The 22123-nt window shown below is 38.2% G+C and overlaps 3 protein-coding genes across 3 annotated transcripts; 2 read left to right on the top strand and 1 right to left on the bottom strand.

Moving 5' to 3' along the window:
- Window positions 1–5245: 5245 nt before the first annotated feature.
- Window positions 5246–7470, bottom strand: LOC124626476 (uncharacterized). The gene is made up of 2 exons (XM_047151948.2): window positions 6509–7470; window positions 5246–5842 (listed from the first exon to the last, which is right to left on the bottom strand). The coding sequence occupies exons 1-2, from the start codon at window positions 7197–7199 to the stop codon at window positions 5790–5792; spliced, it is 744 nt and encodes a 247-aa protein (XP_047007904.1). The 5' UTR covers window positions 7200–7470; the 3' UTR covers window positions 5246–5789.
- Window positions 7471–7612: 142 nt separating this feature from the next.
- LOC108259705 (proteinase-activated receptor 3-like) lies at window positions 7613–10188 on the top strand. The gene has a single exon (XM_017459409.3). The coding sequence runs from the start codon at window positions 7840–7842 to the stop codon at window positions 8767–8769; it is 930 nt and encodes a 309-aa protein (XP_017314898.1). The 5' UTR covers window positions 7613–7839; the 3' UTR covers window positions 8770–10188.
- A 5318-nt stretch (window positions 10189–15506) lies between these two features.
- LOC108259703 (proteinase-activated receptor 3) lies at window positions 15507–21694 on the top strand. The gene is made up of 2 exons (XM_017459403.3): window positions 15507–15595; window positions 18819–21694. The coding sequence occupies exon 2, from the start codon at window positions 18860–18862 to the stop codon at window positions 19787–19789; it is 930 nt and encodes a 309-aa protein (XP_017314892.1). The 5' UTR covers window positions 15507–15595; window positions 18819–18859; the 3' UTR covers window positions 19790–21694.
- The last annotated feature ends 429 nt before the right edge of the window (window positions 21695–22123 follow it).

Raw genomic sequence — 22123 nt, 5'->3', positions numbered from 1 at the left:
TTGCAAATACATGATTAAATATGATTTGAACACTGTGAGACTGTGAGTAATACAAAATGATTTTATCAAATAGATTTTATCATGACTCACTTTCCCGTTCTTGGTCTTGTCTCAGGAGGTGACGGAGAAGAGTGAACGCATTACCCAGTCGGAGCAGGAGAAGTCGGCTCCGATTAAGCAACTATTTGAAGCGCGAGCTCGTAGCGCTCACAACAGCAGTGTCCTTGACGCAACCTTCATTTGAACAGACAGATCAGACCACAACCACAACCAAATCCCACTTTCACTCAGCCCAAGGACTGCAAACACTCCCTCAATACACCAGACTGGGATTTGATTGTGACTACTGCTTTCATGGTTTAATGATGAGATTTCATTTGACTGCATGCAAACACGCAAAGATTAAGTGTCACATATTTCTTCACACGCAAGAGCGACTCTATGTTTATGTATGACTTAAACCACTTTTTTGTGAATGTTGCCACCTTTTGTGTCAAAATGACACGATGGAAATCAATCCAAAACAAATCCAAAATTTGGTTCACATCCTTGCCTGCTTATCTACGTACATCTGGAGGATTAAGTGACATCAACTAGATGGCACATCGGATCTAAGAATCTATATTTCACTAATGGTCTAGAATAGCACCGACTGTAACATCTCCAAAATATTAGAAATGTTGTTTTAGAGGAATGAGTGTGACACTGATATCTCAGTCTTAAGAATCACATTGATGCTAGAACGTTCTTTTCAGACATGGCAGTCCCAAAGTTAAGACGGAGAGGGAATTTAGACGGACGAAGCAGGAAGGTTATTTGCACATGGAAAAGACTTTGAGCAAGTGCAATGCTTTGATAGTGAAAGATCCTCAAAGGTGGAAAGTGGTTTTATTTTCTCTGTATTCTCTGAATATACACGAACAACTTGATGTGGTGTTTGCAATGTGAGAAGCATGTAAGTTTGAAAAATAGCTTGAAGAACTATCATCTGTGCGAAGAATGAATTGTGTTGGGTGGCATGAATTACTTCTTCATGGATCACAAGTAGTACAGACAATTGAAGATTAGAAAAAAGACCAGGTGAGCCTGTTAGCCTCTTACCTGACAGGAGTGGAAACCGATGTGGTCTTCTACTGTTGTAGCAGATCCACCTCAAGGTCTGACGTGTTGTGCTTTCTGAGATATTTTTCTGCTCATCATGTTTGGAAAGAGTTGGTAGTTGAGTTACCGTAGCCTTCCTGTCAGCTTGAACCAGTCTGGTCATTCTCCTCTAGGAGATCACCTCATCAAGGTGTTTCCACCCAAAGAACTGGTGCTCACTGGATGTTTAGTTGGGTTTTTTTTTTTTTTGCACCATTCTGTGTAAACTCTACAGACTGTTGTGTGTGAAAATCCCAGGAGGTCAGCAGTACTCAAACCAGAGCATCTGACACCAACCACAACCATGCCACAGTCAAATTGACTGAGAACACACTGTTTCCCCATTCGGATGTTTGAAGTGAGCTTTAACTGAAGCTCTTGATCTGTCTCTGCATGATTTTATGCATTGTGCTGATCGAATACTTGCATTAATGAGCGAGTGTATAGGTGTTCTTAATAAAATAGCTGGTGAATGTATATTTGAGTATATTTTAGTTATTGGCCCTTTTCTTGTGTAACCTCATTAATTTACACTTTTAAACTTGACACCTGACAACTGGAACCAAACATTTGACAGCTGATACCTGACACCAAGTTGTCTTACATAAGATACAAATATAGATCCAAATCATACCTGATATTTGACACTTGATACCTGAAACCTGATGACTAATAAATTAATTAAATAAGTCAGGACATGGTTGGCAAAATACTTAAAAAAAAAACAAAAAACAAAAAAACAAAAACGTTATGCTAAATTTAGTGAGCAGTGTGAAAGAGGATTTGAAATCCTGTTTGAAATCCTGTTTTACATTTTCTAACTACATTATCTTAAGAAGTTACAAGTCTTTGGAAATGAATCAGTTCATTTATGGTTATACAATAAATAAAATGATTAAATGTGAACTGATATCCAACTACTATGTAGCTATACATAGTAGAAATTTAGGTCGATATTTAGTCCACCAACTAAAAATATCAGAAACTGACAAAAGCTATAGGACAAATTAAAAGAAATCGTGAGTGTAAAAGTGTCTCAAAAGTGTTGCTTGGGGTTAGGAGAGCAATAAAACACTTGGAGGTGTTATTGTAGGAAAATAAATCACTGACTGGATGGTGTGATTAAGAAGAGGACATTTTCCTATAACAGAAAATCCTGAAGAGTTTTATTTCTCTTATATTACTGAAATTTTGCCACGGATTAAAAATTTAGATTTATTTTAATGATGTAGAACGTTCATGAAGCAAGTTCCTCTTATTGCTTACTTTATAACAGCTATAATCAGTAGTTTCCTTACCAGGCTTTTTCCCTCTCTCTTGTAGTTATTAAAATGAGGGGAAAAAAACCCTGCAGTGTGTCATGATACCGAGAAACCTCAAAAGTCTTACCAGCTTATCTTAGTCTCTTCATAGAAATCAATCAAACAAACAAACAAAAAAACAACAGACAAAAAAACCCCCCCACCCCACAGCCTATCATGTTATCAGGAAACTGCAAAGTGCAAAGCCTTATGTCCTGAAGATTTTCCCATAGTGGAAAACATGCAGTTATAGAAAATTAAGGAACACCTTCTGACCAATCAGAATCAAGAATTCAACAGCGCTGCATGGGGCAGAAAACTACCTTAAGACACAACAAAAAGTTCACAACAGAATTGCATTGCACAAAATAATGTATATGTTTCCTTATTTTTGCTACAAAACAAAAAATTTTAAGGTTGAAAATCATTAAATTGTTTGGGCATTTTTCAAATTGTCTGATTTATATTAAAATAGAGTAGAGACGTTTCAAGGTTATGGCTTATAAATATATACATTGTTTACTGTATACCTCATATATCCAGTACATAACATTTGCTTAAAAGATTTGCATAGTTGCATAATTATCTGTAAATTACTGATTTATTTACATTAAACCCAGTTAAAGGTTGTCTCTTTGTTCAACATGCCAACACGATCACAGCACAAAGATCAATTTGTTTATTGTAAAAATGATTTCAGTAAAAATGAGTATTGACGTCGTTTTATGACCTTTTCCCTCAGATGTCAGAATGACATTTAATGACATTTAAAATCGCATGTTTTTACAGTGGGTTTTAAAATTAAGTTTATTTTTCTTTCAGAGAAATTGTTCAGCTTTCATTTAATCAACACCTGATTTTTCTTTTCCTTTTTAAGGCGGGAATCTGGTTAATTTCTTAATTAAACTTGACATGCAGAATTGTAGGCCACAGATGTGTGTGTTTTTTTTTTTAAATAGAGCAGATGACAACTATGCCCTCTTTGCAGCATGTAAATGTAGAAACCAGGTGCTTTTCTTATCAGAAGGACGAATGTAAATTTCAGGAGAATATTCAGTCCTCAATTCAAGTATTCAAATATTCATGGAAATATTCTTTTTCTGAGCATGTGGTGAGAAATTGTAAATAAACAAAGTTATATTCACACTGCATCCCTGTACATTGTATAAAGTTTTATAGAACGCTTGCTTTCATTTTAGGGTATTTTGAAGTTGGTCTGAATCTGTTCTGATCAGCTGTCGTGCTCAGTAACTCAGTAACTCAGTAATCTCCATGAGTTTGTTAATAAGACCCAGGAAACTTGCAGTAAAGGTTTTCTGTAATTGACCTGCATCAGGAAGTTGTAATGTGACTATCATATCAATGATTCTCTCTCTTGCTGATTTGTGTAATATTTAAAATCCATGAAAGAAGAGTTGGTGACGATCCCTTTATCTAGAAGCAGCAGCTCATCACTTAATCTGGGGATTCAGGGAATCAAAATGTGCACTAGTGCACATGTGATGATAAAAAGAAATTGGACCAATAAGCAGGACCAATCAAAGAACAACTGTTTTTCTAAGAGTGTAGTCATAAATTCATAAACATCATGCAAATACTGTATCTTTATTAGATTAAGACTAAGGTTCAACATGTACCAGGGATGATGAGCGGATTTTATTTTGTATTTGTATTCGGTAACAGGTATTGGGTTTTATGTTGGGCTACAATGCTTTAAGGGGGAAACTTTTAAGGGGAAACTTGTTAAAAAGAAGCAGCAGCATCTGCTCCATCATCAGCACCTTTGCTTTTGAAACTTGGAGTCAGGCAGCTGCCAGGCTTCGTTACATCCATGTAACAAATTATGCTTTGTTACACTGAATTTCACGAGTGAACCAATGGCAAATTGCATCATGGTCAATCGGTGTGAATGATGAGGACTTGCCAGAACGCGCTCTCTGTGACTGGATGCAAAATATCCCTGTGGTGTTGAATCATGGGTACTAGGCTGTGCTCTGTACCTGGGCCTGGCTCGTGTCAAACATCCTCAGATGAGCGTGTTCTTTCTAGATTGTCAGCGTCGGATTCACATGCATGTGTGTGGATTTGGAGAGGAAGGGAATGATTACCATTAACATCGGTTATGTTGCAGATAATTCTGCTGGTTTGTCATGTTATATTTGCATGAAATTTGACTATATACATATATATAGAACATGGCCAGGTACAGGCACTGCACACTGACACAACTTTGTATGACAATAATGATATAAGAAAATAGTACAGAAGAACAGGAATAATTATTCACAAGTGAAAACAGCTACAGTTGAGACGAATATATGTGAGTGTAAATTTTTTTTCTTATTTAAAGTGCTAATAAGTAGTTAATACTTAAAAACTTTTTTTAAATTACCCAAATATCTTTTAGCTGTTTATATATATATATATCTGCTTAAAATTTCCGCCCAATTTTTTCTCAACAAGTTGTGTCTCTCTCTATATTTCATTCAACAGTAAATCCGGTACACGCCTAACACACATCATTTCATAAACATCTGTTAACTAACTAAATGTTAGTAATTTTTTATGCTTAATCAAGAATTAATAACCACTAATTTGACAAAAAAAACCTCCTGCCAGGGAGGGGATTGTTAGAGATAAAGAATCTCAGATTATGTCTTTCAGTCCTCCGTCAGCCTTTCAGTCTTTTTATTTCTCTTAACTCTTACTTCTGTGCTGCTATGAGCCAGAAAGTGTGGTTGACCGCAGAGTATTCAGGCCTGGAGAGTCTAAATGAACACACACACGGACACATGCTGTTCGTAGAGATGTCCAAATTTATTAGTGCAGAACAGGAGTATTTATACACATAGATAAGCAGCAGTGCATAGGCGGGTTTCTACTTGTGCAGGTGCTAGACAGATCTAGACAAAGCAGACAGCACACTACAAAAATAATTCTTTTCAAGGTATAGAAAATACATGTGTCAGCTATAATAAAGGATGGCAGTTGATCAGCTTATTCAAAGAGGTAATTAAGTGAATACATTCAACATAGGTATTTGATAGCAGTTCATAATATAAGACAATACATGATATAAGAGAATTCTTTTCATTGCCCTCTTTTATTCTAGCGTAGCGCAGAATAACCCAAAGGAATTCTCTGTAGTCATAGGTTAACAGGATCAACCCCATGAGGATATGTTGGGAGTATAAATCCACAAAATAACAGAAACAGAAAAAGACAATAATGTAAAAACATGTTAATGGTTTTGTGATGAGAGCTAATACAGAAAAAACTATATGTATATGTGTAAAATGTGAATCAGTACAGCCAGCAGGTCAGGACTTTCTTCCTCTGTAGACACGTTCACCGGTGCTCAGACCTCAGCAGGGGTACATGTACGTTCCCGAATAGGCAACCTGTCATAGAGAACAGGTGGAGAGAAAAAGAATAGACAGAGCTCATTTGTTAACAGCTTTTAACCAACTTGCATGTCTCCAGCTCGGTCCTTCTGAGGTCATAACCGCGGTTCTAGAAACGCCCACAACCTCATACGGACCCTCATATTTAGGCTTCCCTATCTGTTTGTTCCATTTGGGAACCCAGAGCAGCACCTGATCTCCTGGAATAAAAGGATGTGTGGGATTCTGTGAGGGAAAAGGGAATTTAACACGTACACATTCATGTTTTTCCTGCAACACGTCAAGCAATTTAGACACGTAATCATCTAGATGAATATCGACACCACTTCCTGCAGACTGAGTAAGGTTAGTAGACATTTTCCAAGCTGTGGGGAAAGGTCGACCGAATAACACCTCAAAAGGTGAAAGGCCACTGGTTTTCAATGGCGTCATTCGAATTTCATTAAAGTAAAAGGTAAAAGGTAAAAGGTCAGGCCAAAAAAGGACACGGTGATTGTTTTGACTGAGCAGCCAGTTTTGCGTTTCTATTAGCTAGCGCGTTCCCACGTATCTCTGCAGTGTTGCCAGTTAGATGCACCTTTGTTTTGACGATCGCGAGAGCTGTTGGTTTAGCACAGGAAGAGATTAGATTGTTGATTAGAGTGGAATGTGAGATTGGCTTACTGTCAGTGGATTTAAAACCTCGTCGTTGCCAAATCCTTCCAAAATCATGAGCTACTCCGAAAGCGCGAGTCTGTGAAAATAGTGATTCTTTGTCCTTCAAATATCGTGCACGCAGAGTGAGAGCAAAAAGCTTGGCTGCTTCAGCTGAGTTAAATGGCAGAGAGTGTGATTCAAGCACCACATTCAGTAGAGCACAGACAGCATAACCACACAGGAAAACTCCATCAGCGGGCTTAGAACACGATCCGTCTACAAAAACATACTTACTGTTAAACAAAAGAGTATCAGACAGATCAGATCGAATGCTACACGAATAAACAATTTCTTTTAAACAATCATGATTTTCAGGTAAAGGAATGGTGTCATCCTGTGAATTTAGCAGACGATGCAAAGCATGTGCTATCGTGTCTAGTGCTGTGGAACATTTAATGGTCAAGTTGGCGGTAGCACAGAGAATAGTTTCATAACCACTTCTGCGCTGAGCCGTCATGTGTTGTGTTTCAATGTTGGATAATACCTGTTTTACCTGATGAGTCGTTTGCAACACCAAAGGGTGTGACAAAACCAATCGTTCTGCATCTGTTACCAAACAGAGCACTCCCAGCCACTGCACGCAGACAGCGAGGGAGTCCAGCAGCCACAGAATCCAGTGTTTTAGAGAAATAGGCACAGGGATGAAAACCACCCCCATGTTCTTGTGCTAGAAGGCTTGAGGCCACTTCAGGGTGTTCATGAGTGTATAGATGGAAAGGTTTCGTGTAGTTGGGCAGCCCCCTGAGATTCTTTATCTCTAACAGGAACCATCACCTGAGATCTTTTTCCAGCTGAGTTTCCACATATGAACTTGTTGGCTGTTGTTTCTAAGTTCTTATATATAGATCTCATATCTATAGAGATATACACTATATGTAGATATTACATACATTTTGTCTTAGATGTTTGCTTTATGTCTTCTTTGTTAGTCTGTCAGTAGAAAAATGCACATTAGAGCAAATTTCAGGTTTTGAAAATTCAATTTCTTTAAAACTTAGCTGTTACACAGAAATGTTTAATGTAATTAAAGAAAGTTACAAGTAACAACTTGCTTCTTAAAAGCAAGAAGCAAGTGCTACAGCTGAAGTGCCCACGAGAACTGTGGCAGTTTCTCCCTGATGTACAGAAAAAACTAACGAGCCATTAAAACTGTGTGAGACTGACGCAGTTTTAAAACCAAAGATTGCTTGCACGAAATATTAACATGCGTTATCATTTTTGAACTTTTATAATACATATGTATACCTTTCATTTCAGTTTTGGAGTTTCTTGTTTGATTCAGCACCAGCTTTTGAGCGATGGAGATGCATAATGACACCAGTAACACCCTGGTCCTTAACGGAAATGTCTCGGTGCCCGAAAAGACAGTGTATGAGATGTGCAGCCACATGCCCGCGATGATCCTCTTATACATGGGCATGCAGATTATTAACATGTTCATGGGCATCCCGGCCAACCTCATAGTCCTGTGGCTGATCCACCGCAACAGGAGCGACTCGTCTACGTCGGACATCTTCATCTGGCACCTGGCTGTGCTGGATACCTTCTTCTGCCTCATCCCGCCACTGGAGCTGGCCAACATGCTGTACCTGACCACCAGCAGCACCTGGTACATACTGCGCTTCTTCTACGGCATCAAGGACTCGTCATCACTCTTCCTGGCATGCATCTGCATGGACCGCTACATGGCCGTGTGTCATCCCATCGTCTTCTCCAACTTGAAGGACCAGCGCCATCGTCCCGTGTGTGCCGTTGTCGTGTGGTTCATCACGCTAGTGTACGCCATACTGAAGTGCTTGGGCACCATCCCCAACTTCGACAAAGTGTTCACGGTCATGATCCTGGCCACGTTTGCATTCATGCTCTTCTGCAACATCTCCATCCTGTGGGCGCTGAGCCAATCGGGTCAAGGAAGGGATGACATGCACCCGGTCAAGAAAAGAGCTTTTAAGATGGTGCTCATAATTTTAGCCATCATAGTCTTTAACTACTTACCTCCTGTAGCTCTCTTCCCATTTCAGCCCTATTTCTCTCCTGATGTGTTTAAATGTTATATCAGTTTCATAGCTTTTGGCTTCATGGACATCAGCAGCAGCATTCAGCCTGTCCTGTACCTGTCCAATAAGAAGCTGCAATGTCCAGCGTGGTGCTGTGAGTGTTGCTGCAATAAAGACACAGAGACTGGAACAAGGCCTGAGTCATCCACGGTGTACACTACTAATGCATAGATGGGCCTTAAGGGGGGGTGGAAATCACATTTCACATATGATCAAAAGTGCTTCATATTTGAAAAACAAAAAACTTGTGAAGGTGCATTGCACAATATTACACTTTAAAATGGAACATGTGAAGTCAACATGTAAACACTATTTGATTACGTGAAAAAGAATGATTCATTTGATAAATAATAGAAAAAAATCATATATTGACGTGTAAATAAATGAATCACAGAGGAATAAAATCACCAAAACATTGACTCATTGAACTAAAGTAAATGTGTAACATCATGTATATAATGTTATCATATGGGCAAAAAATTGTTTATGTAAAATAAAATATGAATAAATATGTGCAAAATTAACATGAAAATAAACACATCACGTAAATGACTCAAAGTCACATACGAAAGTGCATTTAAATACACGCCTTGGAACCGAACATCTGAACTCGGGTAAACATTTGACATTTGAACAACATGATCATTTGAAAAAGAATTATTCATGTGAAAATCTATATGAGTAAAATGAACATGTTTAAACAAAATTACTCGTGGAAAATAAAAGATGTGAATGAATCATGGAAATAAACATGAAAAATTAATAAATCATGAAAAGAAATGGTGCAAAAAATAATGTGTAACAAATGAAAAAAAGTGCGTAAAAAATCACGTGAAAAGAAATCAATCACTATTATACATGTAAAGTCCATGTGGCTTTTCTGTAAAGGGGTCTTTTATATAAAATGTTGGATTTTAATGGTTACAAAACCATGCAAGGAGACTTTTCTTTCTCTTTCCTTCTTTGGTGGAAAGCTTTGCTATTTGAAGTCTCAAAAATTCAATTAGGCCAGCATTTCTGAATGTACATATGTAATATTTTTCTCAGCTACTTAGACACTGAAAAAAAACAACACAATTACTCTGATTAAAAAGAAAACAACTTATTAGCAAGTAACCATTTTTAGTTTCCAAAAGAACCTTGTGGTTCATGATTGTTGTTGTTGCCATAACAGACTGAATAATTATTTGTACCACAAAGATTCTTCTTTTGATGGAAATATTTTTGTTCTTTGTGGCACCTAACAATGTTTGATATCCATCAGTCAAACCATCCTCTAGCTGAAAAAAAAATATCCTATGATTCTTGAGGGCAATTCTATGATGCACGATATGTATTATGATACATAGGTTTTCTTACAAAGTACCTGTAAAACAGTAGTGCTTCATTAAAAAAAGAGCACGGTCTACAAAAATACATTTAAATACAAAAAAATTCATTTATATATGACATTATTTAAAATATATACAAGAGGAAAAAGGAGAAAAACGTTTAAATCTGAAAACATTTTAACATTATCTCAGCGTCTTCTAATCAGAATTAATTTTTAAAAATCCCAATATCCACATTTCAGAAAAGCGTATTGTGGCATAATTCATCATGCCATCACTACTTGCTATGATTTGAAAATCACTCTAAATGTTTCTTGAGAAGATTTTTTTCAGTTACTTTAACGTTCCACTTTCACTTTTAACTAAAACTTTTATAACAGTGGTTTGAATGCTCCACCAATTACAGTCTTGAAATACATAAACATACATTACAAATAATTCTACGTTCACAAAATAATGTATATGTTTGGCCATTCTTGAACTTGAAATGGTCTGATTTAAAATAGAGTAGAGATGTTTCAAGGTTATGGCTTTTAATGGTATACATCCTTTACTGTATACCTCTGTGTATTCAGTATATAACATTTATTTAAAAGATTTACATATTTACCTGTAAATTACTCATTTATTTACACGTTAAAACCAGTTAAAGGTTGTTTCTTTGTTCAAAATGCCAACACTATCACAGCACAAAGATCAATTTGTTTATTCTAAAAATGATTTCAGTAAAAATTTGTATTGACGTTGTCTTATGACCTTTTTCCTCAGATGTCAGAATGACATTTAATGACATTTAAAATCGCATGTTTTTACAGTGGCTTTTAAAATTAAGTTTATTTTTCTTTCAAAGAAACTTTCAATTAATCAACACCTGTTTTTTTTTCCTTTTTAATGCAGAAATCTGGTTGATTTCTTAATTAAACTTGACATGCAGAAAGTTAATTCCTGTTATCATTTATGTTGTAGCAGCTATTTAGGATCCATCCATTTTCTGTACCGAGTTGTGAGGGAGCCTGGAGCCTATCCCAGGGAACTCAGGGCACAAGGTGGGGGACACTCTGGATGGGGGAATGGCCCATCGCAGGGCACAACCGCACACACATTCACACACGCATTCATACAATACGGACAATTCGGAAATGCCAATCAGCCTACAACACGTGTTTATACTTGAAGAGGAAATCAGAGTTCCTGGAGGAGTAAACTCCCGAAGCATGGGGAGAACATGCAAACTCCGTGCACATAGGGTGGAGGTAGGATTTGAACCTCCAATCCCAGAAGTGCATGCCCAGCCCCTAATATTTAAGATTTCACTTTCACTATTTATTTATGTTAAAACATAACATTAAATACCTACTACTCTTAAAATGTAGAACATTTAGAGAGCATTTAATTGGATGACCATGGAGATTTGCACAAATGTGAATCATCAAAAGTTTTTGATCATTTTCCTGGAAGTGACAAACTATAAAATTAATACAAGAATATCTCTACAGCCACCCTTATTTCCCTGGAACGCCAACCCCACCCACTCACCGGCGGTGGATGAATGGTTCCACCAGAGTGAACAGGTCTGGGAATGCGCACATCAACATTTGGTGCAGGCCTCCCGCACCAAACAAAAGGCGGACCGTCGCCGGAGGGATCATCCCAACTACCAACCAAGATCTGTGACCATCTTCACGAAGCTGGAACTGCGTAGTGCGTACAACCTGGTCCGCATCCGGGAGGGGGATGAGTGGAAGATGGCTTTTAGCACCACCTCAGGGCACTACGAAAAACTTGGTCATGTGGTATGTGCTCTCTAATGCCCCCTTGGTGTTCCATGATTCTAATTAATGATGTCCTGAGAAACATGTTGGGGAGGAGCATCATTGCATACATCGACAACATCCTGGTGTATTCAGCGTCCCTGGAAGAGCATATCGACCATGTCTGGCAGGTGTTGCACCGCCTGTTGCAACATCAGCTTTATGTAAAGGCCGAGAAGTGTGAGTTCCACCAACATACGATCTCCTTCCTAGGATACATCATTAGCCAGAAGGGGGTTACCACGGACCGGTGCAAGATACAAGCTGTGGTGGAATGGCCCACCCCCGAACCGTCAGGGCATTGCAATGGTTCATTGGCTTTGCAAACCTTTACCGATGGTTCATTTGAGACTTCAGTAAGATAGCACAACCCCTGACGTCCCTCCTGCATGGCAAGCCCAGGTGGCTCCTTTGGACCCCAACCGCCCAGTAGGTGCTGGATAAGTTCAAGCAGGCCTTCACCATGGCCCCCATCCTTATACACCCAGATCCCTCCAGACCCTTCGTCATGGAGGTTGATGCCTCTGAGGCAGGGGTAGGGGCCATTCTCTCTCGGAGGCTCCGAGATAAACCCAAGCTGCACCCCATAGCGTTCTTCTCCCACGACTTGTCGCCAGCGGAATGCAATTATGATGTGGGGAACTGAGAACTCCTGGCAGTTAAATTGGCCCTGGAGGAGTGGAAGCACTGGTTGGAGGGTGCCACCCACCCGTTCCTTATCTATACAGGCCATAAAAACCTGGAGTACCTGAGGACGGCCAAACGTCTCACGCCCCACCAGGCCCACTGGTCCCTGTTCATCTCCAGGTTCCAGTTTACCTTATCATATAGGCCAGGAGCAAAGAACACTAAGGCCGAAGCTCTGTCACAAATCCACTGCCCTGAGAGCCGAGCGGACCATGGAGATTATATCCTGCCCCCCTCCTGTATTTTTAGTGCCGTAGAGTGGACTCTGGACCAGGCCTTAGCACGCTTCCCCAGGTCACGAATCCTGGCAGCATGTCCTCCCGGCACGCAATTTGTCCTGAAGCGATACCAACTGGAGCTCATCACCTGGGCCCACACAGCACTAGCGATGGTCCACCCATGAATACATTGCACCCACCGACTACTGGCCTAGAAATACTGGTGGCCCCACATGTCTAGGGAAGTACAGCGCGTCGTATCCTCATGCTCCACATGCGCCCAGGCTAAGGTACCAGTACCTGTACGCGGGTACTCTACCAGCCAGTAAACTGGTGCCTCTATATATCCCCGTATGCCCGTGGTCCCACTTGGCGCTAGACATCATCACGGACTTGCCGGAGTCACAGGGGAACACCGCGATACTAGTGATCATCGATCGTTTTCCAAAATCCCTGCACCTCATTCCACTGCCCACCATCCCTTCTGCCTTTGCTATGGCCGAGCTGCTATTCCAACATGTGTTCAGATACTTTGGTATCCTGGAAGAGATCATGAGTGACAGGGGGCTGCAATTCACGTCTCGAGTCTGTGCCAGCTTCATGGGGAAGATGGGTGTCACTGTTAATCTCACCTCCGGTTACCACCCCCAGGCCAACGGACAGGTAGAACGGGCTAACCAAGAAGTCGCTAGATTCCTCAGAACCTTTTGTGCCACCAACCCGGAGGACTGGGTCCAATTCCTCCTGTGGGCGGAGTATGCACAGAACTCCCTACGACACTCCGCAATGCAGCTCACCCCCTTCCAGTGTGTCTTGGGCTACCAGCTGCCTTTATTTCCCTGGAACGCCAACCCCACCAACTTGCCAGTGGTGGATGAATCGTTCCACCGGAGTGAGCAGGTCTGGGAACGCACACATCAACATTTGGTGCAGATCTCCCACACTGCCAAACAAAAGGCGGACCATCGCCGGAGGGATCAACCCAACAACCAACCCAGGGACAGGGTGTGGCTTTCCATGAGAGACCTAAAACAGCCACTCCCAGGCAGGAAACTTACCCCCAGGTATATCGGCCCAAATTAACGAGGTCACGTACTGCCTGGACTTGCCCAAGCACAGCCGCATCGCCCCATCATTCCATGTCTCTCTCCTTAAGACAGTGATACCGGGTGCCTTGGCCACGGCGGTGCAAGGTGACTCTCCACCAGAACCACTAGAGATTGACTGCTGCCCAGCCTACCACGTCCGCAACATCCTAAACTCCAGACGTAGGAGAGGTAAACTCGAGTATCTGGTGGACTGGGAGAGCTATGGCTGAGAGGAGCAGTGCTGGATCCTGTCCCAGGACATTCTGGAGCCAAACCTGTGCAGGGACTTCCATGCCGCTCACCCAGGTAAACCGAGACCAGGGAGGAGAGGGAGTACTCAGGATTCGGAGTACTGAGTGCTAACACCTGTGCTTCATCATAGGTTATAAAAGGCCACGTTAACTTCCACGCCTCACGAAGTAAACACTCAGCAGCCTTACCTCTGATGTTCACCAAGCCTTTGTCTGTGTTTCAGAATTCTATGGTTTTTGGATTTATTGCCTGTATTTGTATTACGTTTCTCTGCCTAGCCCAGTCCGGATTGTTCGCCCGATCGCCTGACCTACTGCTGTCTTCCGTGTTTTGTCTTCCGCCTGATCCTCGCACTCTAGTCCTGTTCGTCCATGCTTGCCTCTAACAAGGTATCGTAACATCTGGGGCACTTTGGGGATTCATCAGTTGTTCCAACTGGGGAGAGCTAGAGTGCCTATGTACAATTCTACAACAGTGAGTTTTTCTACCACAAAAGGTTCCAAGTACATGTGTTTATGAAGCTAAGAACCTTTAACTACTCAAAGAAGATGTGATTGAACATATTCATATTATCTACAGTGACACGAATTATAAAAAGTTGTGTACTTGTGAGAGAAGTACAATCTACACTCTTAGGGGTTCCTCAAGGGTTCTTCAATGATTCACTGTGCTTCATTCACGAAAGAGGCTTCTACTTGGAATCAAAGTTAGGAGGAAAACACTCAGAGATAAACAACTTTTTTCTAAGAGTGTAGACATAAATTCATAAAAATCATGCAAATACTGTATCTTCATTAGATTAAGACTAAGGTTCAACATGCATAAGGAAAAGTCACAGATTTTAAGATAAGTATGAGTGGATTTTTTTTTAAAAGAATGAATTGTGAGTGAAATTTATTAAAGCATTTGGTAACAGGTATCGGGTTTTACATTGGGCTGCAATACTTTAAGGGGAAACTTGTTAAAAAGAAGATGTGTGCAAACAGCAGTAGAAGCAGCAGCATCTGCTCCATCATCAGCACCTTTCTTTTTGAAACTTGGAGTCAGGCAGCTGCCAGGCTTCGTTACATCCATGTAACAAATTACGCTTTGTTACACTGAATTTCACGAGTGAACCAATGGACTGTTGCATCAGTTGTTTACTTCAAAATTTCCGTCAGGCTCCAATGGCAAATTGCATCATGGTCAATCAGTGTGAATGATGAGGACTTGCCAGAACGCGCTCTCTGTGACTGGATGCAAAATATCCCTGTGGTGTTGAATCATGGGTACTGGGCTGTGCTCTGTACCTGGGCCTGGCTCGTGTCAAACATCCTCAGATGAGCGTGTTCTTTCTAGACTGTCAGCGTCGGATTCACATGCATGTGTGTGGACTTTGGAGAGGAAGGGAATAATTATCAGTAACATCGGTAAGGTTGCAGATACTTCTGTTGGTTTGTCATTTCATATTTGCATGACATTTGACTATATACATATATATAGAACATGGCCAGGTACAGGCACTGCACACTGACACAACTTTGTATGACAATAATGATATAAGAAAATAGTATAGAAGAGCAGGAATAATTATTCACAAGTGAAAACAGCTACAGTTGGGACGAATATATGTGAGTGTACTAAATTTTTTCTTATTTAAAGTGCTATTAAGTAGTTATTACTTTAAAAACTTTTTTTTTTAAAAGTTACCCAAATATCTTTTAGCTGTTTACATTTTTTTATATATATGTATATTCTGTTTTTGCTTAAAATTTCCGCCCAATTTTTCTCAACAAGTTGTGACTCTCTCTATATTTCATTCAACAGTAAATCCGGTACACTCCTAACATACATCATTTCATAAACATCTGTTAACCAACTAAATGTTAGTAATTTTTTATGCTTAATCAAGAATTAATAACCACGAATTTGACAAAAAAAACTTCCTGCCATTCTTTTAATAGCTTTAACAGGAACTATCTCCTGAGATCTTTTTCCAATTGAGTTTCCACATATGAACTTGTTGGCTATTGTTTCTAAGTTCTTATATATAGATCTCATAGCTATAAAGATATACACTACATGTATATATTATATACATTTTGTCTTAGATGTTTGCTTTATGTCTTCTTTGTTAGTCTGTCTGTGGAAAAATGTTCAATAGAGCAAATTTCAGGTTTCTGAAAATTAAATTTCCAGAAAACTTAGCTGTTACAGAGAAATGTTGAATGTAATTAAAGAAAGTTACAAGTAACAGATCACTTGCTTCTTAAAAAAACAAACAAAAAACTTAAAATATGGTGTCTCGTATTGAAACAAGAAGCAAGTGCGATAGCAAAAGTGCCCACAAGAATTGGGGCAGCTTCTCCCTGATGTACGGAAAAAACTAACGACCCATTAAAACTGTGTGAGACTGATGCAGTTTTAAAACCAAAGATTGCTTTCATGAAATATAAACATGCATTATCATATTTGAACTGTTAACTGCTCCTTATAGTCCTATATATATATATATATATATATATATATATATATATATATATATATATATATATATATATATATATATATATATATATATATATATATGTTTCATTTCTTTGTTTGAGGGAATTTCTTCACATATGCATATATATTTCCATATGCCTGTTCTTTATATGCATACCTTATATCTATATACAAATATAATATATTACAGATACATACACTGCAGTTATGATATGCATAATTAAAGAATGAAAATTAATTACATTTCTAAGTTATTATATGCGTATGATTATTTGTTCCTGCTTTCAGGGTATTCATGAAATGTAATAAAGAGTGTTTAGTAGAAAGCTATAAAGAATTTTTTTTTCTGCTCTACATTATGTAGACTCAGTATTCTTGTTTAAAATGTTACATTATTGTGTATCTTTTAACTAAGACGGTACATGCGGGGTAGATTTTAAGGAACATCAGTGATCCTTAAAGTTCAATTATACAAACGCCTTACATTTTTTTTAAAAGCTATACTGTATTCATACGATTGTCAGATGTTTTTAGATACAAAATAACACATATTTGATAGTAGCACACCAGCAACAAGGGAATGTACAGTGTGATACCTTTCTGAGGGTGTAGGAGGGCATGGCACAAACACAATATTATTTTACTATATATATATATATAGAGAGAGAGAGAGAGTATATATGAGTATGATTATACCATGTGTTGCTGCTTTCAAATAGACTGAGGCTTTTAATTAAATCTAGTAATGATTGGTTAGAAAAATAAATAAATAAAGAAAGAATGATTGATTATATAGTACAAACAATTGCTATAGAACTATAAATATTCCTTCAAAAATAATGAAATTAAATGTTTCTACATTAAAAACAAATACCATAAAAAGCAGTAAACAGTATTAAATGAAACACATTCAGTATTTGGTGTGATGACCCTTTGCTTTCTCAGGTGTGCAGTTTTATGAGGAGATGAGCTGTAAGTTTTATTGAGCATCTTGCAGAACCAGACACGGTTCTTCTTCAGACTTTGACTGTCGCACTCATGTCTTATTTTTGTAGAAAAACCCAACAGCCTTCATTATGTTTTTTTTGACTGGTCTCTTTCGTAATATGCTGCTTTCTTTACTGACATGCAAACATTTAATTTTGTGCTGGAGAAGTAATATTTGGAATCTAAAATATTTTTGTACTGACTCAATGTTGAAGTCATAAAATAAAAATCTAAAACGAAGTTTGTACTAAAAAAATAGGGTACCTAAGACTTTTGCACAGTACTGTATACTAGAGCGTACAGGTTTTTGTTTTCTACCTTTAATATGCATCTTTCACCTGGAACCCTGACTATAATGTACTTTTATAAGTGATTTGAATGTACATTATATGAAACGTAATTTAAGTTTTTCGTGTAACGCTTCACAAGGTACAACTACACTCGTAATTTAACTTTATGTAGACAAAACATTCTTATAAACTGGACAGTGACTTCGGAGCCTTACGACCTAAACGCAATAATATTTTCCTGTATATGCCATATACTATATATGAGTATGATTATTCCATTTCTTGCTGCTGTCAGAAAGACAGAGGTTTTTAATGAAGTACAAATAATTTAGTAGGAAGAAAAAATTAAAGCCTTAAAGATACACTTCATGCATCTTTCTAAGTAAAAGAAACATACTAGCGGTACAGAAAATACACACTTGAGAGAACCATCGCCAAGGTGAAGTACAGTTTAATAGCTTTTTTCTGAGAGTGTGTTCTACACACCTTTCCTTGTCGCTGGGGTTGTACAATCAAGGGTACATTTTATGTGTATGGTGTCCTGCAATGGACTGGCGTCCCATCCAGGGTGTATTCCCGCCTCACGCCCAGTGTTCCCGGGATAGGCTCTGGATCAACTGTGACCCTGATCAGAATAATGCGATTACTGAAAGCGAGTGAGTATGAGTATATGTGCCATATAGCATACATGAGTATGATTTTTCCATGTTGATATACATAAAAAAGAAATGTCTAATGAAATCTAGTCAATTTAGTAAAAAGTAAGAAAGATAGAAAGAAAGGTGACGTGATATCGTACTATTTCAGGAAACTGGAAAGTGACCTATAGATGCTGTATAATTCAAATACATTTTTATAATACATATGTATATCTTTCATTTCAGCTTGTTGTTTGTAGTTTCTTGTTTGGATCAGATGAGATGAGATGCGGTGCGTCTGTCAGGTTTAAAGAGTTAAATTTAATGTAGACTGTACAGTAGACTGTACAGTGATCTATAAATGGTGCACAACACAAATGCAATAATATTTCATATGCTTTTATAATACATATGTATATCTTTCATTTCAGTTTTGGAGTTTCTTGTTTGGATCAGCACCAGCTTTTGAGCGATGGAGATGCATAATGACACCAGTAACACCCTGGTCTTTAACGGAAATGTCTCGGTGCCCGAAAAGACAGTGTATGAGATGTGCAGCCACATGCCTGAGATCATCCTCTTCTACCTGGGAATGCAGATTATTAACATGTTCATGGGCATCCCGACCAACCTCATAGTCCTGTGGCTGATCCACCGCAACAGGAGCGACTCGTCCACGTCGGACATCTTCATCTGGCACCTGGCTGTGCTGGATACCTTCTTCTGCCTCATCCCGCCACTGGAGCTGGCCAACCTGCTGTACCTGACCACCAGCAGCACCTGGTACATACTGCGCTTCTTCTACGGCATCAAGGACATGTCGCCGCTCTTCCTGGCATGCATCTGCATGGACCGCTACATGGCCGTGTGTCATCCCATCGTCTTCTCCAACTTGAAGGACCAGCGCCATCGTCCCGTGTGTGCCGTTGTCGTGTGGTTCATCACGCTAGTGTACGCCATACTGAAGTGCTTGGGCAACATCCCCAACTTCGACAAAGTGTTCACAGTCATGATCCTGGCCACGTTTGCATTCATGCTCTTCTGCAACATCTCCATCCTGTGGGCGCTGAGCCAATCGGGTCAAGGAAGGGATGACATGCACCCGGTCAAGAAAAGAGCTTTTAAGATGGTGCTCATTATTTTAGCCATCATAGTCTTTAACTACTTACCTCCTGTAGCTCTCTTCCCATTTCAGCCCTATTTCTCTCCTGATGTGTTTAAATGTTATATCCATTACATCGCTTTTGGCTTCATGGACATCAGCAGCAGCATTCAGCCTGTCCTGTACTTGTCCAATAAGAAGCTGCAATGTCCAGCGTGGTGCTGTGAGTGCTGCAGCAATAAAGACACAGAGACTGGAACAAGGCCTGAGTCATCCACGGTGTACACTACTAATGCATAGATGGGCCTTAAGGGGAGAAAAAAAAAATCACATTTCACATATGATCAAAAGTTTTTCATATTTGAAAAACAAAAACTTGTGAAGGTGCATTGCACAATATTACACTTTAAAATGGAACACGTGAACTCAACATGTAAACACTATTTGATTACGTGAAAAAGAATGATTCATTTGATAAATAATAGAAAAAATCATATATTGACATGTAAATAAATGAATCACAGAGGAATAAAATCACCAAAACATTGACTCATTGAACTAAAGTAAATGTGTAACATCATGTATATAATGTTATCATATGGGCAAAATTTTTTTATGTAAGATAAAATATGAATAAATATGTGCAAAATTAACATGAAAATAAACAAATCACGTAAATGACTCAAAGTCACATACAAAAGTGCATTTAAATACACGCCTTGGAACCGAACATCTGAACTCGGGTAAACATTTGACATTTGAACAACATGATCATTTGAAAAAGAATTATTCATGTGAAAATCTATATGAGTAAAATGAACATGTTTAAACAAAATTACTTGTGGAAAATAAAAGATGTGAATGAATCATGGAAAATGAACAAATCATGTGAAAAGAAATGGTGCAAAAAATAATGCGTATGTAAAAGAAAAAAAAGTGTGTAAAAAAAATCATGTGTGAAAAGAAATCAATCACTATTATACATGTAAAGTCCATGTGGCTTTTCTGTAAAGGGGTCTTTTATATAAAATGTTGGATTTTAATGGTTACAAAACCATGCACGGAGACTTTTCTTTCTCTTTCCTTCTTTGGTGGAAAGCTTTGCTATTTGAAGTCTCAAAAATTCAATTAGGCCAGCATTTCTGAATGTACATATGTAATGTTTTTCTCAGCTACTTAGACACTGAAAAAAACAACACAATTACTCTGATTAAAAAGAAAACAACTCATTAGCAAGTAACATTTTTAGTTTCCAAAAGAACCTTGTGGTTCATGATTGTTGTTGTTGCCATAACAGACTGAATAATTATTTGTACCACAAAGATTCTTCTTTTGATGGAAATATTTTTGTTCTTTGTGGCACCTACCAATGTTTGATATCCATCAGTCAAACCATCCTCTAGCTGAAAAAAAAACCACTCTAAAGGACCTTTCGTAGGTGGGTGACATAAAATTATCCTATGATTCTTGAGGGCAATTCTATGATGCACGATGTGTATTACGATACATAGGTTTTCTTACAAACTACCTGTAAAACAGTAGTGCTTCATTAAAAAAAGAGCACGGGCTACAAAAATACATTTAAATTAAAAAATGACATTTATATATGACATTATTTAAAATATATACAAGAGGAAAAAGGAGAAAAACGTTTAAATCTGAAAACATTTTAACATTATCTCAGCGTCTTCTAATCAGAATTAATTTTTAAAAATCCCAATATCCACATTTCAGAAAAGCGTATTGTGGCATAATTCACCAATTACAGTCTAGAAATACATAAACATACATTACAAACAATTCTACGTTCACAAAATAATGTAAATGTTTTCTTATTTTTACTACAAAACTAAATTGTTTTAGGGTTGAAAATCATTAAATTGTTTGGGCATTCTTTAACTTTTGAAATGATCTGATTTATATTCAAATAAAGTAGAGACGTTTCAAGGTTATGGCTTAAAAAGATATACATCTTTTATTGTATACCTCTGTGTATTCAGTATATAACATTTGTTAAAAAGATTTACATATTTACCTGTAAATTACTCATTTATTTACATGTTAAACCCAGTTAAAAGTTGTCTCTTTGTTCAACATGCCAACACGACCACAGCACAAAGATCAATTTGTTTATTGTCAAAATGATTTCAGTAAAAATTTGTATTGACGTTGTTTTATGACCTTTTTCCTCAGATGTCAGAATGACATTTAAAATCATATGTTTTTACAATGGGTTTTAAAATTAAGTTTATTTTTCTTTTCAAAGAAACTTTCAATTAATCAACACCTGATTTTTTTCCTTTTTAATGCAGAAATCTGGTTGATTTCTTAATTAAATTTGACATGCAGAATTGTAGGCCACAGATGACAACTATGCCCTCTTTGCAACATGTAAATGGAGAAACCAGGTGCTTTTCTTATCAGAAGGACGAATGTAAATTTCAGGAGAATATTCATTTCTCAATTTAAGTATTCAAATATTCAGGGTCATGGATTTTTCTGAGCACGTGGTGAGAAATTGTTAAAAAAAAAAGTTCCATTCACGCCGCATCCCAATACATTGTATAAAGTTTTATAGAACGTTTGCTTTCATTTTAGGGTATTTTGAAGTTCTTGTGAATTTGTACCAGCTGT

This window comes from Ictalurus punctatus, chromosome 28, assembly GCF_001660625.3.
Source record: "Ictalurus punctatus breed USDA103 chromosome 28, Coco_2.0, whole genome shotgun sequence".
Lineage (NCBI taxonomy): Eukaryota > Metazoa > Chordata > Actinopteri > Siluriformes > Ictaluridae > Ictalurus > Ictalurus punctatus.
Note: the sequence above shows the minus strand (reverse complement) of the source record. Positions and strands in the feature narration are given on the sequence as shown.